This window comes from Manacus vitellinus, unplaced genomic scaffold (assembly GCF_001715985.3).
Source record: "Manacus vitellinus isolate BGI_N305 unplaced genomic scaffold, ASM171598v3 scaffold_5_pilon, whole genome shotgun sequence".
Taxonomy (NCBI): Eukaryota; Metazoa; Chordata; class Aves; order Passeriformes; family Pipridae; genus Manacus; species Manacus vitellinus.
The window spans coordinates 27,764,406-27,783,092 of NW_021940682.1; the positions used below are offsets into that span (position 1 = coordinate 27,764,406).

The 18,687-nt window shown below is 37.0% G+C and overlaps 1 protein-coding gene across 1 annotated transcript in view; it reads right to left on the bottom strand.

Moving 5' to 3' along the window:
- Positions 1-16,207, bottom strand: part of OTOGL (otogelin like) — a 91,518-nt gene extending 75,311 nt beyond the window's left edge. Inside the window, exons 1-10 of the mRNA XM_018080151.1 lie at positions 16,156-16,207; positions 15,208-15,247; positions 14,087-14,135; positions 11,884-11,941; positions 10,124-10,222; positions 9,303-9,457; positions 6,524-6,645; positions 5,152-5,357; positions 2,251-2,378; positions 1,538-1,644 (exon numbers count right to left, since the gene is read on the bottom strand). Coding sequence (XP_017935640.1) covers positions 1,538-1,644; positions 2,251-2,378; positions 5,152-5,357; positions 6,524-6,645; positions 9,303-9,457; positions 10,124-10,222; positions 11,884-11,941; positions 14,087-14,135; positions 15,208-15,247; positions 16,156-16,207 — 1,016 coding nt within the window. The remainder of the gene's footprint in view (positions 1-1,537; positions 1,645-2,250; positions 2,379-5,151; positions 5,358-6,523; positions 6,646-9,302; positions 9,458-10,123; positions 10,223-11,883; positions 11,942-14,086; positions 14,136-15,207; positions 15,248-16,155) is intronic.
- Between the last annotated feature and the right edge of the window lie 2,480 nt (positions 16,208-18,687).

The window sequence follows — 18,687 nt, forward strand, 5'->3', positions numbered from 1 at the left end:
TGTGAAAGTCCAACAACTCACATCACTTACTGTGGGGGATTTGATGCCAATTCATAACATGACATTTCTGTTATAAGCATGACTGAGACAGATCAACTGAGTTTGCCTTTCAGCATACAAGATCATGCTTCCAAAATTAATGGTCTTACAAATATGTTATAGTGTGTTTGTATTCTGCTTTCAACACATCTGTTATCAAATCAAACAGCACTATACTCTTTGTTACAGTAATCAGTCTCTCCAGCTCTCCTTATCTAATCCAATTAAATGGGTCTTAGTCGAAAGAATACTTGGCATATACTATGGCCCCACAAAAAACTTCATAAACTGACTAAGCCACAAGAAGAGAGGTCTCTTTTACAAACAAAATAAGCCTAAATTAATGAGACACATAAACTTCAAGGGTTTTAACATTCACACAGTTGACATCAACACACAGCAGCATTTTGACAAAAAATCCAATCCCTCTTAACATCACCGTACTGATTCAATATCCTATTTGAAATTTGAAAATTTGCTTTTCATTACTCTTCAAAAGCCACAGTAAACTCCTGAGTTACAAAGAGACCATATAGAGGGAACTCAACTCTTCTCCAAATGAAATCAATGTACAGATCATAAACATTAGGAAGGGCACCTTGGATATTTGCCTACAAATACAAAGTCTTCCATCTTGACTCTATGGTACCTCAGAATACATCAAAAATGAACTAACAAGTTGTAATGGATTATACTGAGACATCTTTATGTTTCAACTTGAGATCCTTTCTGTATGTTTTTGATTAAACTGATAATACTCTGAGAGGGTCATAATAGTATCTCGTAAAAATCATGCTATTTATGACAATTACTTTTTAATTTGAAAACCTTACTACAAAGGAAGTGGTACACTGCTCAGTTATCTATTCAATTACTGGACTACAAATTTAACTTGAATGACAAAACCTAATCAGGAATCTGGAGAGCTAAGGGAAAAATAACAGGTTGCATACAACGCCAGCAGCTGAGGGGGTGTGACTCCCACCAAAGCAAATGAGAGTTGAATTTCTTTTGACAACTCTGAATTTACATATGTAAAACCATTTTGCTAAAATTCTACTTGATTGAACCATAGTGATTACTCATAAAAAACAGTCCAACTGCATCAGACAGATGGTCCAGCTCCTCCAGTAATATTGTTATTTCTCAGTAGTATCATCATGTATTTTTGGTTTGGGCCCTTCAGATACAGGTTTCGGGTTTTTTGTGATTAGCAGTTCATCTTTTGTCATTAGTTATTCTCCATGGATTTATCTTCCATTTATTTCTAGTATTTCCTTGAATACATGTTAGCCCTTAGCAATCAAAATATCCCTCGGCAGGCTGGTTCTGTGCCCTCTGTTTCCACACTAAATCACCCCCTGTGAAAGCCCATCTCTTTCATTTTGAACTTGGTTCTTCTTAACTGCCCTCAGCGTTATTCCATTCTGGTCTCACACAAAAGCATAAGCATTCATTTCATATGTCAAAATTAAATACACAAGAACTCCAACCTTACCTGCAAAGATCATTCATACAGCTTGCAATATAAGAATACGGATCTATACTTTCATGACAGCTGAGAAAAGGAAACTGTAGGAATATTTGGCATTTGAGGAATATGTCCTGTGCATTAAGAAGAATCAGTAAATGACAGTTAGCCAATACTTTCTGAACAGGCATAATTTTCTTTGGTTTTGTTTCCCTAATATAGGATCCTTTATATCCCCATTAAACTTTGAGAATCTTGGAGTCTCAATTTATTAGTTTATCTCTTTTATTACTCTTCCTAAAATTTGCCCTCTCTGCCTAGGCATGCTGCTCCTAAACTATCTGGGATGAAAGAGTGTGAAATGAGAAAAAGAAGCACTTTGTGTCAGTGCAGGAGCTGATCATGCTATTTCTGCAGTATTTCACAATTCCCAAAATAATGAGGTGTAAGATGCCAGGACTGGAAACTGAACCCGAGTTTAATGTAGTAATGAAGAGCTCTGCCAGCAGACTGGTGCCACTTGGCACATCCTATCTGAGCCTTTGCACTTTTAAGCTAAATATATGAAGAACTCCCTACCAACAGCCCTGACCTGAGTCTTTCCTTTCTCAAAGCTTCAATGCATTTAAGACTTTTTTCAACATGGTGTACACTGCTAGATTCTTGTACCATCAGTAGGCAGCAAATATTAAGAATATATATAGGTATATGTATATATGTATAAAGCATGATTAATTTACCTCAGTGGATTCTCCATTAGCTGAGCAAGGACTCAAAAAATCTGAGGCAGTAGGTACACAAGTTACATCACCTGAGGATTGCACAGCCCAACTATTTGCAAATTCAGCAATGTCTTCTGTATAATCACCTACTGCATGAAAACATTGGGAGAAAAACAATGAAAAAGAAGTTGTTGACATAAATACAAAAGACGTCTTTGAAATTTCTAATCATTTTTCAGTGTGTTTATAATCTCAATTACAAATGTTTTCAGAGTATGAATGGTGAAGAAAAATGTTATTTTTCTTTTTTTATTTCAGATTACATTTTATAATACATTTAAATAAAAACATTAAAAAACACATGACAAGGTGTTGGTTTGGGTTTTTGTAGGTGCCATTACTGATAATTTTATAACAAATATATAAAAACTGTATATTCGTTATAAAACAAATGTACAAGTATATTTGTATAACAAATATAACTTGTGTAACAAATATAACAAATATACAAGTGTAATGCATTGAATACTTAAGACAAAATACATTTCTTTGAAACATTTAAGGCTTTCATCATGTTTCACAGAGGTCAGTTAGTGCTATTATCTCCCTACTTTTCCCTTGCTGCAGAAAAGCCCTACAACAAACATACCACAACACGCCCAGCTCTCCTCACAGCATAAGCTTGGGAGAACTAATAAACAAGATGCATGACTAGAAATCATGGCAACAGGTTAAGATACATGGACATACAAGAAGGTTGGCAGCAAAGAAACAGACCCAAATTTCCCATATATTTGCAGCAAGAACTAAATATTGCATTTTCTCTACATTCTTTATTATGTTAAAAAGGGTATATTGCCTCTACCTTGAAGAACCTTATAATAATTAGTATCTATGCTATGGCTATCTACGTCTATGAATGGTTAGGAGATAGGATACTGAAATGAAATCAGCTAGAGGGTTTTTTTCACAGAGTTGTACTACTAGCTGTACTTCTAGCACAAGAAGTACAAAGTTGGACACTGCAGTGTGGAAAGCCACAAAACATACTAATCGGATATGTATACTTAGATCTCCACAAATAAACAAAGATAAGATCCTAACCAGCTGTTTTACTTAAGAGTCAGAGAGCCTTAAAATATTTCTCCCTCTCTGTCAGAGTAGTTCTTTACGCAGAAAACCCTTCCCAAACATAAAAAGCTGGAGTTTGATCTAGAGGTAAATCTATTGACATAGCTCTGCTTCTACAAACACATTAAAATTATTTTATTTACATTTTAACAGGGCTTGAAAAAACTTCTAAGTCTTCAAGAAATACCACAAAATAAAATCATGGTCCTTGAAACAATTCTGTACACAGATACAGTCTCACAATACAAAGATGGCATTAAAAATTAAGATAAGGAAACAGAAAAGGAGTTTGTTTTTAAACTGTGCTTTGAAATGGAGCATTATGTGCCTCTCAGCAACTCACTTATTTGAGCATTACATATAAAGAGCATTTGGACTCTGGAAGACTCAGGATAGATGTAAGAGCTTCCTTTATACTGGGGGAAGTAGTTTAGCTGGAAGAGATAAATCATCATATCAAATGATTGATAAGATTTGGAAACTCTTAGAAAAATGTTGCAGTTTGGAAGTAATTTGAATTAGCAATGTATTCTTTTGAAGACCTCAGGACTTCATGCTTTGTATTTGCAGAGGCAAGGCACCATGTGATACAACTGGCTCAAGGTTAACACGATTCATGTGGCTCTCAATTGTATGCTACAATAATGCTATCATTTCTGATAAAGAAAAAAAACAAGAAGGAATGATGATGGCAGAGAAATGTAGCTCTGAAAATGAAGTAAGGTAAGAACTGCAAGTCTTTTGCAACAGATAATATATTTAAAGATCCTGAAATTACTATTTTTTAGAGGTCATGTGAATTCATTAATTCCACCAAATACCATTTTTCTTTATTATTAAACATCATCAGTTTAAACTGGTTATTAAACATACCATAGTCTGGTGTGCAGAAGTTAATGCACAAAACTTATTGCTCTCATTGCAGAAGAAGTATGAGAAATTTATACTGGGCAGATTTTTAAAGATTATGCAAAGATATGTACACTGAGTCTTCCTTCACTAAGAAAGTTAAAAACCTCCACTATCAACCATAAAAAATGGTGAAAAAAGTTAATGAGACAACATTTGAGACTTAAGAACAAGGAGAGCCTTGGGACTAAGTTCTCCTTGCAGTTAATGGTAACAATAAAATAGTCCTGTCTTGTTTTTATAAGAGACTGAGAAAAATATTAGTCATATTCTCAAACTTGTTCTTTTTCTTTTTTCTCACATTAGTTGCAAGTAGGAAAAAAGTCCCTATGGAGTATTCCCTTCATGGACTACAGAATACGAGTTTAACTCCTCTCTGCCTCAGACACAGCATTGGGCAGCTCCTCATTCTACAGCATAGTTGGAGGACCATAGGACACCATACCAACAAGGAGATACAAGGAACTCCCTGGCAACAGTTCAGAAATTTACAGATTTCAACTAGTATTTTTATGATGCTGATATAAAAGAATGACTTGAGATGGTGCTTTTCCCTTCATCTTTAAACAGATAAAACCACAAACATTTGTTTATTTATTGATTATTTGAAGGCACTTTCATCAGCTAAGATAAACATACCCCAAGTGCTTTGTTGAGCAAGAAAACGCTTAAATGCACATATAGATTATTTTTTGAACTAGAACCTTTTCCATTTGAATTTTAAATGATAAGGAGAAGCAAAAGTAGAGCAGATACACTATTTTACTGAAATAACTGAAAAAGGACTCTGCCTTTTTACACCATTATATTTAAACAGCATTATATTTAAAGTTAACATAGAAGTTGTTCACACAAGTTAACGGTAAGCTATTTACTTACTATTTTGCAGTATCAGGTCATCATATTTATTGCCATTAAAATTTCCACAAAGGCCACAAGGTTTTCTCTTATGATCTTCTGTCAGCTTAATATAAATACCAGAGTTTCCATCCCAAGCCAGAGAAAAACCAAAGGTAGTCTTCACCAGAATATAGTCAGCCAGTCTCTCAAGAAAAGCATTTCCAACTGTCTGAGGCAACATTAATCTGGAAAAAAATTGTCTGCTTCAAAGATCTCAGATGAGATGAGGTTCTTGCTAGAAAAATACCACATAAAACATCACCACCTAACTCACTAAACCCCTTTTCCCTGGTGTATGCAGTCACTCCATTCAATTCTTCATCATGTTTTTATTATCTTTTCTTCTGTTTACTTCTCTATATCAACCATCAAAAATGAATGCTTTTCTGTTGTATACACCTATTTGTTGTACCAATTATAAGCCTGAAAGAATAGTGAATCTTCACTTTCAAAGCCCAGTTCAGCACACTGAGGAATACTTGACTTCACGAGCATGCTGCACTGGGCAAGGAGCTGTTTGATGTTATGACCTTCTGGGCACCGGGTCATCACTGGGTTAGACATCTGCAAATGGAGAAACTTACAGTACAGAAAATACTATTGACAAAAAAGTTGTATCTCTTCCTCCCTTGATCAAAGACCACTGGACAATAATAAGCACAGATCTAATGCTAGTCTTCCAAAGTTGTTTCTGTTGGGTTGAATGGTATCACTGTAGTTATCAGTTTCAGACACTAACATCCACAAAACCACCTTAACTCTCTAAATTTTCTGTAATTTATCAGCTAGTAAAATAAAATTCTGATAGCCTTGAGCTCATCTTTTTACTTATTAAAAAAAAAAAAAAAAGGAAAAAAAAAGGTAAATTTTGGGGGTTGATGTATCTCAGAGAAATTTTGTGAAGTTTGTGCCTCAAAGGGGCTTAGAATCTTTGTTTTAACCAATTCAGACTCATCTGGAAGAAGATCGTGTCTTGTACTAGCTATAGCTACCAAGAATAAACAATGACTGTCTTGTTCAAAATGGTATCAGGATGCACCAAGGATTAGCTAGGGCTGCCTGACACATACCTTACCTGTACAAAGTAGTAATGAATAATTGTTAGGTTACAGCTGAGAAGCTGAACACAGGGTTAATGTGTGGAGTGTGTGCTATTCTCTCTCAGGTATTACATCAGTACTGTTACATCTGCTCACACTAGAGCTCTGTCAGCCCCAATATAGAACAGCAAAGGATCAATACAGACATAGATCGAATTATTTTATTTGGATGGTGTAAAAAGCATCAATTTCTCTAACTCCACATCATCTTTTTGCAATAAAACACCAAACCCCACCATTAGAACACTTACCTGATTCCCTTTTTTCTTACTTCATGGCCTGAAATAATTATTTCTTCCTGGTTTGAAAAAAATAAGCTGACGGACCTCTGACAAGTATATACAGAACCATAACAGTGGGGACTGTTATGAACCTTCGATGGGAAAAATATGCACACAATAAGAATAACTGTTTGTTCTCAATAATTTCACAGCATTTTTCATAAATTCATATATGATATTTTACATTTTTATGCTCCAGTTACTGAAAGAGTTTTACAAATAAATACCTAGAATATTAAAAGGTCACAATTACAAAGATATGCAAAACCAGGAGTTCATGCTGGCCAATACTACTGAGAAATACAGCAACCATTTAATAGCACAAAGCATCATATGACAGTGATTAAAATACTGGATGAAATAGGTATTTTACGCTAATGAACTTCAGGGACACTGTAGTGAGCTAGCTTATAGTTGCCAAAGTAGGAGTTCCTTATTTGCAAACACCCCTCTTGCTCTGTTTCTAGAGGTCTGGTCTATTAGACAGGACTACAAACCAGTACAAAACTTCAGCATAATACCAGCACTCTCCCTGCCAGCTGAGACTCGTACCAACTGAACTACAACATGCCTTCCTGAACCACTCAGGATATTTTGAGATTTTGGAGTGCTCCCACAGATTACTTCAGGTTAATGGATCTGTTAAAATCCATTTTACACTGGCTTTCCAGCCCTGCTAATGGAGAAAGGTAGACTTTTCTGAAGTGTGCTTCTCCCCATTATACATATATAGCATAGTGAGCAAGGGGATTTGTTTGAGTCATATATCAGCTTCTCTATCTTGAATACAGCACTCTCAGGACTTGAAAATAGTGTGGTTTTGCTTGAGCAAAACTTCTTCAATAGCTTTCAATAATCTCTGTGGGGTTGAGCCTCCCGAACCTGTGGGATGTACTATAGTGCTTCAAAAGCCTGTGAGTTTATTTTAGACACCACCGAAGAGACAGGGGAATGTGTTTTGAATCTTAGATGCTTATCATTACCTAAATTAAAATGTAGATAGAGTTTAGATAACTCAAATATGACTTATGTTACTGTGTGTGTCACCATTCTTTGAGAAGGATGGGAATTGCATTACAAGTTTACTTGACAGTACTGCGAAGCTAAATAAATTTGTAATTGGGAACATTTTACCAATGTAGCAATGGAGGCTGTAAAAATACCTTTTGTAGAAAATATCTGTGCATCACATACAATGCTAACACATACTTGAATTAATCTTCCTTAACTGACATTTAATCCTGGAAGTAAGAACCAATTACTGTTTCTTTGAGTGAAATAAACCAAACCCAGAAAAGCATTAAGTGTTTTTACAGGTATAAAAATAATCATAATTAAAGACAACATAAACATTACTAGTACTGACAGATGGCTTCTCTGTAAACCCAGCCTAAGACAGAAACACAATCAAGGAAAATCAAAATAATTTTTGTAGGTTTTTTCTCCTCTTGAGAGGTGGATTATTAAAGCCAGAAGGACCTCAGTTTGAGGATTTGGCAAGGTTTTAGGCTCTCCATTGCCCAGTCTGTAGAGACTGCAGTCTCACATTACTTATGAATTTGCTGAGTAAACATTTTCAATTTTTAGTAAAACATGACATTTGTTCCAGCAATTGAATGGAAGCTTCTCTCTTCCCAGAGCAACTGGAATTCACTGAAATATTGATTCTAGATTTTAAAATAATACTGGACTTTGCTACAGCAATTTCTGAAAACTCCTAACAGTTCACAGTTGCATATAGAATCCAAAAAATTAAAATTATATTGTGGAAGGTAGGTGCAACAGCATCTCTCTATATCTTCAATAAATAGAAATGGCAGTTTTAATGGGAGATTTATCTTCACTAAGTGCTGTTATCTGAGGGAAGAGGAGAGCCTCTTTTTATAAATGAAAAAAGTCCTCAGAGCAGAAGTCAGCATGTAGATCTGCCCTCATCCCTGCAAGCACTGTATCCACCAAAGCTCAGAATTAGGACCCCTCTTGTCCACTTTTCCCTGCCCAGTCAGCACTAAATTCCAACCGTTGTGTATGAAGTAATATAATGAGCTTGTATGCTCTCCCCACAGTAACTAACAGCCTGACAAACAGGGCATCTTTCTTCAAACAGGGTATAGGTTTGAGCTCTCCCTGATCCAAACTCATTAACCACATATACCCAGTAACTTGAAGAAATTACTAAAAAGAGTGCCTTCCATACATAGGTCAAGATGAAGGCTTTTGAGCTGTTAATCTTCTTGGCATGACTTAGAGGTAATCCAAAATTAGAATGCAAATCCCCAGAGAGGGGACAGGATGGGAGAGCAAATCCCATCGGCCAGGAAGGCAGATCCTCACAGCATGTCAGAGGCTGTGAATTGGGGCCCAGTATGCTCAGGTGCCTGGCAAGTGATAGCTGCTTGCACTTTACACAGCAAATCAGTTTTTCTTATTATCTGATAGCTTCAGTTCATTGAAGTTTCCAAGGTTTGCTTTGAGATCCATGGTATCTCCAAGAAGGGAGAGATCAAAAATCTCATTAAGGACAGGAGGAGTAAGAAATACTATTTTTAATATCCTGACTCTGTTGATTATAATTTCACCAGTATTTTGAGTTACTGTACATATGTTTAAACATTTCCAGAAAATAATTTTACGTCTAAGTAAGCAATGAGCAGTTTGGTACATTTTCTGTCTCTCTACTTATTTTACTTACTCATTTACTTCTATATTTACTTACATACTTATTTCTAGTCTATGTTCCCATACTTACCCAAACAGTGTACTGGGGTTCTGGAGTACTGCAATCTTTTGCAAAAATATAGGAGCAATTTCCTGGGAAGTAGTAGTAGATGCCATCAAATGTTTCAAAATGGTACTGTCCCCACGACTTGCAAATCCCATCTCGGTCCTTACCAGTGTTAGGTACTGGAGAGAGCACAGTGAGTTTACAACAAGCACTGTCATAAAAAATTGACAGGTGTCACAGGCATCTATGAAAGTAGGAGCTCAGAAAGGAAATAAGAGCTTAAAAGGAAATACATAGCAAGTACAAAAGATAAACTTATTTCTTCAACTTTAAATAAAGTCAGTACTTTTTCTTAATCTTTAGTCTGTAGTTTTAACCATGTGCAACCATCATTAAGTTTTTTATTTGCTTCAGTGGAGACATTTTAATTACAAATAGAGGCCAGGGATTTCAATATCTTCTCAATCTTGGAAGACAATTCTTGTTGATCCCTACAAACAGCAAATTACAGAAACTAGTGCACTGAAATAGTTGGTAATTTTATTTGCAGTAACTCACTGTTAGAAAAAAGGCAGTGGCTTTTTGGTTGTTCAGCTAACTATAAAAAATCTGTTTGGCTATGGATGCACCAGACAGTGATCTGTCTATTATGGTATCTGTGCATTGTTACAGCCCAAGTGCTAAAATATAGGCATTCCTGCTCTCTATACATCCCTAACACACCTAGCTACTTGTCAAATGACAGTTTTACCACAGAGGAATCACAAATATGCTGCTAACAGTATTGTTTTAAAAATCTGCATCTCCCTTGAAGCTGAAACTAAACCCTTTGGCCCAAAACTTACCAATTTGGCACCTGTTTCCTTGAGCCTGAAATAACTGACAGTCACAATCACCCGCCTCTGTGCAGGCTGCTCCATTAAGGCACTCCTGAGGACATGAACCTGTAAGCAGGCATAGCAGCCTTTTAGTAGATACAGTATTTTGCACACAGGCTGCAAGATCCCCATTAAATCTGTTTATTGTTAAATCACAAGCAGCTATATTAGCTGAGAAAATTAACAAACAACAATCTCCATTTTTTAACATTTACATAATTTTATCCTTTGGGTTCCTTGGTTAAAAGAGAAACAAGGTTCTCTGTCTTTTGGTTTGAGACTTGTAAACTAACAAAGGAGCAAAAGGTCAACCTCCTCCCAGCAAACAAAAGGTCAAGTTCCCATGTAAAGAAATCAAATCCCAGTCCTGCTGATCTCAAAATATACAGGACACAGATTATTCTAATTGACTAAATTCAGCATAATTTATACATATGTTCAGCTCCTCCCTCCTAAGCATTACAGCAAAGGGTACATTCAGTTTATGATTAGTCCAGAATATATAATTTACAGAGTCAAAACCAGTCATAAACAACCCTCTCCACATGCTAAAAAAAGTCAGTTAGAAGATTTTTTCTGCTTAAGAGGTGACTGGAGTCAGAGACTTTAGATTCCATGGGAATGGCTTGTTTTATAATTAGTAATTGTTTCCAAAAGCAGTTACATTAAAGGGTTTTATAGTGTGTTTGAAAGCTAAGACCTCCCTGTCATTTACTGATCATTCGTTGAGGGGGGTCTAAATCATAATTCCCCAAAAGTGGAGAAGAAAAGTAGTCCCAAAGCAAAACTTCATCAGGTTTTGCAGATAGCTGTTTTCCTTCTTGGAGTAGGATTAAAACCCTACATATGAAAGCTTTCAGTGTTGCTGATGGAGATTAAAAAAGCTGTTAGTGATCTTGAATGGGAACAAAATGGGACCTTAACATTAAAGGTACACAGAAGCTACCAATTATTATGAACATCATCCTTCATTGTGAAAATTCCTTTGCATGCTTAGTTTTGAATTTTTTCCATTAAAGAATTGCTTTCCAAATATACACAGATACTCTGAAAATACTGACAAAGCAGAAAATATTGCTTCTAGAACAGCACCAACTTCTGTGGTTGGTGGAAGTGGAAAACTTCTTTGTTGTTGTTAGAATTGTGAGTTGCAAAATTGCATATATCCTTTTACATAGAAAAATGCAACAGAAAGGACCTGCCCAGGCATTTTCCAAGAAGGATACCAAAATTCCAACCCAAGTTGAATACAATGAACTGTACTGTAAAACAACTTCTGTAACCTGGGCCTCCTTTACATGGTTTTACAATGCTTAAGACTCTCCAGGAGCAGATGCGTGTTCATTGCCTGAGCACCCCTGTCCCTTTGCACAACCAGTTACTTGTCTCTCTGACATATCTACATCCTCTGCCAAGGCCAGAAAAAAAGTGGCAGAAAAGAAAAATTGCAACAGACCTAAATTTAAAAAAAAAAAAAAACCAATATCAAAGTATTGGCTTAGTTGGCTGTTCAGATTTGGTTGTAAGGTCTTATTTTGAAAGTACAATTTTAATAGGAATTTTTTTTTTAATTTAACATGGATAACATGAGAAAATGAGACAGGGCAGGGTTGTGTAGGGGACATAAGGAAGAGGGGTTCCACAGCCCATGGTAACACAGGGGAACTGGTAGGAAGGCCATATTTTCAGGACTCTCTCCTCCCACGGGTGAGGAGCACAGCACTCACCTCCTGCTGGACTCTGCATCTGGGTCCCATGAAGATGCAACAAAGACGCAGCTTGAACCTGTCAGAGAAACATAAAAGCAAAATCAGAGTGTTCGTGGTTTACAAATGAGCTGATAAGAGCCTGATACTTGCACCCAAACATTGGGTTGGGACTTTTAATACAGAACAGCAATCTGCATCTCAGCCAGCAAGGTAGAGTCATGGGTGCTGCAGGAGGGATTGGCAGGCTGCGGAGGAAAAGCACAGGTTTTGAGGGGATGAGAATGGACACAGCTGTGCTGTGAGATCACTGCTTGCTTTCCCTCATGCCCTCCAGTTCCAGTGAACCACTGGGGCTCCACCTGGGAAGTTCTGCATTTACATTTAGAAGGAAAAGTGAGGAGACAGAGAACAATCTGCCGTTTTCACTTCAGTCAAATAGCCATAGCTGGTGAGCTTGAAGATGTGACATCCCTTATTTCATCCTCTCCCTTGACTCATGCTCTGTGCTGCACCCTGATCATCCCACTGTGGCCACTCTAGCTGCAATGGATTTCATGTCCTCCTTGAGGACCTTCAGAATTGCATTTTGGTTCATCCCAAACAAAAGAGAAAGTGGATCTGCCTGAGCTGCTTCCTGTTTAGGAACAAGGGAGCATCAGACTATCAGGAAGCCCTGGATCTGCCCAAGCACCCTGCTACTGCAGCTTGTCACGTCACATTGTTCCTTCCAAGAACTGATCCTATTCCAGGCTGAAAGTAATCTGGGGCTTTTGCCCCCAACTAGTCTGACTGAAAAGTTTAGCAGGGTGAAGTGATGAGTAGCTACATATTTCCCATTTACATTTATTCATGGCCAGTTTAAATCCCTTCTTTTATAAATCTGGGTCCTTTTGCTTAAATAGGTACTCTTTCCTTTTTACTTATTTCCTATTTGCTAATCTGTGAGAAAAACAGTCACCCTTCTGTGCTCCCCACAGACATAAGCACCAGCCTTAGGCTGCACAACTAAGTACAAAAATTGTTTTAATCTTTGCTTATAAGCTAATTTCTTTCTTCCCTCTTGACACCAGTCATTCTCCACTTCTGGAATTTGAATTGATGGATTTGAAAGTGAACAGTGCCATGCAAGGAACATGTTAGGTTAAGTCTTACTAATGCCTCTTACAGTGACATAAAGACTTCCTTTTTCCAAATGGAAATGCTTAGTGGGATGCATCCAAGTAGCATGATCTGTCTAAAATCAACTTGAAATAGATTTCATCAAATCATCACCTGGAAGGCCCCCCTACCAAAACTATTCCTGGTTCCCATGGCCCGTTGCTAGCTGAAAGGTGTCCCTTCCCTCCCTGAACAAGACCCATTTTCATTTTCCATGATAGCTACTCTAAACTGCCTGCCTCAGGAAAGTGGCTTTTGGCCTTTGTGTTATTTTGGGGTAGTAAAGTGTCCTTGGTGCAACAGCACTTCCATGCTGAGGTCCCCTCCAAAGATACCACCAGTTCGCTTGTCTCAGAGGCTCGGTTGATTTTAGCACAGCATTTCACAGCCACTGCCTTCTGACTCAGTCAGGGGCACACAGATCTCAAAGGCACTAGGAGTAAATCAGCCCTGGTTCGGCTGCAGGCTCCTCGCAAAGACCCTGAGGAGAGACAGTCTCCAGCTTCCTGCTACCCCCGTCAAACGGGGTTATAACCCTTGGCTGGGGTCCATAACCCAAGTGTGTACCAGTGGGGGAATGAGATTTCTCCGTTTACTATTAAATTTCAGAGCAGCATTGCCAAGGTGCAACACTGAGGCAGGAGGGAGCTGGGGCAATAGGAACCAGGGCTGTGCTGGAGCCACCATTGACCACGTGCGTGAGGGAGCCTTGCCAGCGGCGCCGCCATTGTGCCTCTCACCAAACACAAACAGCTTTCCAGGACATTCTGTTCACTCTCACAAAAGACAGAGAGAGACATGGTGGGTTTATTTCCCATGGTATGCGTCAGTCAGCTCATCAGGGAAGGTTGCCCACTGGGTGCTCTGCTGAGAGTGAATGAAGGCATGAGGCCCTGGGTCAGTCGGGGCTGGGCAGATGGGGACTAGCTGCTCCTGTCCTCACTGTCCTCCTGTTACCGCAGCCCTTCTCCCCACAAAGGCTCATTTGTAAGGATGGCAAAGGTCCAGAGCAGAAAAGGGAGGAGGGTTTTCCCTCCCTCCCACTTTTGGAGGTATAACCTACCTCGGCTGTTACAAGATCTCTTTTCTGTCGAGTTGCATTAAACTCATTTCTGGAAGAGAACAAAAAGGATCTTGTATTATCAAAGGTCCCTGGAGCAACCTGAATAAGCAACTCCCTTGAGAGAAGTGTTTCTCTCTGATTACCATAACTTTATCAAAGAGGTCTTTCTTGGGTTAACATTTAAAAAGGTGATTATTTTTTTCTTTTTTTTTTTTTGTCGTTGTCTCATTTTACCGAATTGGGCAGCGCTCTGATCTCTGCTTGGACAGGGAGGTACCTGGAGCCTGTGGGGAAACGTAAATAGGCAAAACAGGCTTACACAACAGGATACAAAACTGTAAAGCCACTTCATATTTAGTTGATGCTATGTGTGAGTGGCTGTGAGTTCCCCTGAGTGTTGCTTGAATATACTGTGATGGTACTTGTAACAGCAAGAGATGACTCTCCAGCTGGAGTCAACTTAAATTTGTGATTAAGTTTCAAAACAAGGGCATCAAACTATAAAACACGCTTAGTTCTATCAATACTCCAAGATTTGCATGTGTGTTCGCTAGATGTATTAGAGGTCATTAGATATTTGAAGCTACGTCCAACTGGATGCTTCCATTGAAATGGATGGCATAGTTCCCATTTAATTCAATGGGATCAGGAACATTCCCTAGTTTGGGTTTTGTTTGGATTTCAGCTTCTACATGAAGATTTGTATTGAGAATGTTTATTTTAAGGTTATACAGCACTTACTTGTCTGTGCTTCAAATAGCAGCTACGATTTTATCATGCAATTAAGACTGTAGAAGAATACTCATTTAATGTATTTTTCCAGTCATGAAATCATGATCTCATGCTGGTTTCATTCCATTATTCCTCTAAGCATTCTCAAGACCATAGAAGTATCGTTTTTCATAAGGAACTCCATTTTTCAAATGAAGGACCCGTGCCCATTATGTAAATACTTTGAAAAGAGTTGTAAACATTCTGAAAGTGTGTTCTACATCCAACCTACATGTAGATGACATTTTACATGTTGAATTCAAGGCTATATTTTACTTTCTAACTTGCACTGCGTCACACTCATTCTTGTTCCGTTAGTAGGACTTGACAAATAAGGAACAAAACCTTACCTCAAAGTTCTTCTCAAAGGAGAAAGCTTGCAATAAGATCCTGCGGATTAAAAAGTCATCAAGTTAAACATTTTTTTCCTACAGCATTACTCTGTCCTTGGCAGGCAATGTGAAGTTTAAAACAACACTACTGAATTTTGTTTTTCAATGATCCTGAGTTTTATAGAGCATCTTTGCACAAAATTTTTCTGTTTCCAAGGAATGTAGCATTACATGCTTTCCTTCCTGAGGACTTGATTCTCTCAAGCATTATTCACCTGTAAGTTTTCATGGTCTCAGTTCTGGTACATGCTCCCATGAAAGAGGGAAAAGACTTCATAGTTCTTCAGAGGCTCAGAACAAAACAGATAAAATACAAGAGGTGCTCAGAGCTTTTCAGAATCAAACTTCTAGGGTTATAGTAATTTTCTGAGTGTTACTTGTAAGATTCAATTGTGAATAATTTTAAATTAGTCCATGCTTAAAACAAGGAAACAATTAAACAAACCAAAACAAATACACAAAACAACAAAACAATTTCTCATTGCCTTAGAAATCTTTATAATTGCTGCATGAAAACTATCTGCAAGATCCAGTTGCACTACATAGAAAATAACATCATTTTTGTAATTAGAAGAGCAATTATTTACCCTATCAGTCTAAAAATTTTAAACTGCTGGTGCAGTCTGTTCAGACAAAATCATATCCCATTGAAAAGGCTTATTCATCTGACAAAAATAGCAAGAAATACAAGAAACTTAGATTTTGTTCATAATTGTTTTGTAACAAATTCAGAGATATAAAAATGTATCTTAAAAAAAAAGTTATATTTTAGTTTCTACACCTGTGAGAGAGAATGGTGATATATATGTTTAATTTGCATTTATAATTTCCAGCAAGGTCAAAAAACATAATGATAGAAAAATACTTAGAGAAACCTTTGTAAAAGAAATGGAATAAAATTCTTACCTTGCAAAGAGGACAGCAGTGAATGAAGCAAGATTATACTCCATGGTATCATTAAACAGAGCTTTCCTACAATGTTCATTTCAGTATAAGTTAGGAATAGGGAAATTTATCCAAATTAATGGCTTTGATTACATGACATCTTAGAACAATGTATTTCTACAGTGTGTTTAAATCCTTTAAAAATTAGTTAATTGGATGTATTATTTAAAACAATGCAATGCAAAAAAAGGAAAATAAAAGGAGACATCAAGCTTGGTAGCTACATACAGCTTCAGGAGCTTTGTGAGTGTTGCATACAACTTCCTGGCTGCATGTCCCTCATTAGTAATGCATGGTAGCTCCTCAGCAGGGTCTGTATTAGTTACACTTGCACCAGACCTGCAAGTATTACTCCTCTGTTGAATTGAATCGGCCCTTTATAACATAGCAGACAATGACACACAAATGTTGCCATGTCATGGTGGTTTGAGAGATCTTTCAGTCATCACACACCTTTGTGTGCTTTGAGGCTTGAGCTGAGTGCTGCTCTTTACCGCTTAGTATAGCAAAATATTTTTGCAAGACCCTGAAATGATACTACTATACAAAGTATAACCAGATGGTTTTAGAAATTAACATATTAACATTTCTTATCTGTCCTCAAAGGGGGAGGTGAACTTCTATTAAATAATACACTTGGATTTTTAAGAATATTTTAGATGTATTTCTGTGCATAGTTTGCTTATACCATAAAAGAAGGTTTCTCAGAGGATAATTATATTTAATTTTTAATAAAACATTATTAAAACCTTATATTAGCAAAAAGGAGAAAGAATTCAATACAACAATGGGTTTCATTTCTACTTTTCATTAAAATATAAAAATATAATTTAAACAAAATTAAAATTATGTTTTAAAATTAAAGACTTTTACCTGCTTTATCATAATTTTAAATTTTAAAAATAAATACTGATTTACTGTAAACAGAATCATTAAAAAGAACAGTTTTAAAGATATATATAATGCTACTTGAAATTGCTACTGCTTATTTTATTTTGCAAAGCCTGTCTTTTGCCTAGCCCTCTGCTCTTCGTAGGACATGCTTTGTGAGACCCTCTGAGGATGTGTTTGGACCCAAATAAAATTTAGAAGTTGATGACCTCTCTCAGGTAAAACATTCTCCATCATCTTTCTAGACTTTTCTCTTTCCTGCTCCCCAGTTGGACAAGAACAGAGAGCAAATGAAAACACTCAGCCTCTCCAACCACAGACAAGGACAAAACCCTGTATCCACATAGCAGCCAAGAGCACTTGTGCAAGTTTGGGACCACTGGTGGCACAAGGATACTTATTGCAAAGTGTTGGATCTGAGAAGCCGACATTCCAATAATTGTGTTTCCAGAGGGTTTTTTGTTTTGTTTTTACTTTTGACTGGCTATGGCCTGGTCCCACGGATCGGCTGCTTGTGTGCAGCCAGACTGCATCTCCCAGCTTAGTTGTATCTGCTCCATGTGGTCCAAAACCACTCCAGACTGCAAACAGAAGCAAAAGAAGTGAGTTCCTAAGCCAAATCAACTCATTGATATAGTCACTCTTTTATGTGGGAACTTAGAGGAAATATACTTTCACTGAAGGTTACTCTCGAGATGAAATCAAGCATTAGATCTTCAAATTTCCATTACCAGCCTCCATGTTATCTTACTTTCAAGTCTGGTTTCAAAACTGTTCCAAGCTCCTGTTTCAAAACTGTTCCAAGAGAAATCTGATCTGGGATTCCTCCCTTCCTCAAGACTGTATTTCCCACCATGCTTCATATGTAATTTCACAAATAAATATTTCCATTAATATAATGTTCATAGAAATGAACTATTTTGGTTTAACAGAAACTATCCAAAATAGACTTTTTTTTTTTTCAATTTTTCTATAGCAGAGTTGAGTGAATATTTGGTTAGTATTTCACATTTGCTTAAATTCTAATATTTAAAAAGTAGGCCAAGCCTCATCAGCTGCAAAGGAACTTTTTAAGAGTTAGAACAATAGGCTTCATTAGGTTTGGACATCTCTGCCCAAGGCAGGGTAGGAAAAAGCATAGTCCCAAGCACATTAAGGATGTCAGTTAGGGGAAAAGAATTATTCAGCCAAGTACACTGAACTGTAATTCAGATGACTATATTAAGAAAGAGATGAAAAAAATTGAATCAAATTGTATCAAGGCAACAACACAGATTATCTACACAAGTATTAGAATACTCACAGATTGGCGCTTCTGAAAAATCTGAACAGAAAAAAGGCATTAGAAAACAATCTCTTTTGGAAGGAAACAAGCACAAGACAGAACACACTTGTCTGCACTTTAAAAATGCTGGTGTTACATCTTTAAGTTACAGATTTCTCTTTAAAAATAAAATTTAAAAATTTCAATATTTATATATTTGTATATTACAGACAAAATTAATTCTCTTCAAATTTTCCAACATGACATTTGAGAGGACTTAAATTTATATACAGGTCACACAGTTTATCAAGATTATAAACAGTGGGTGAAAAAATAAC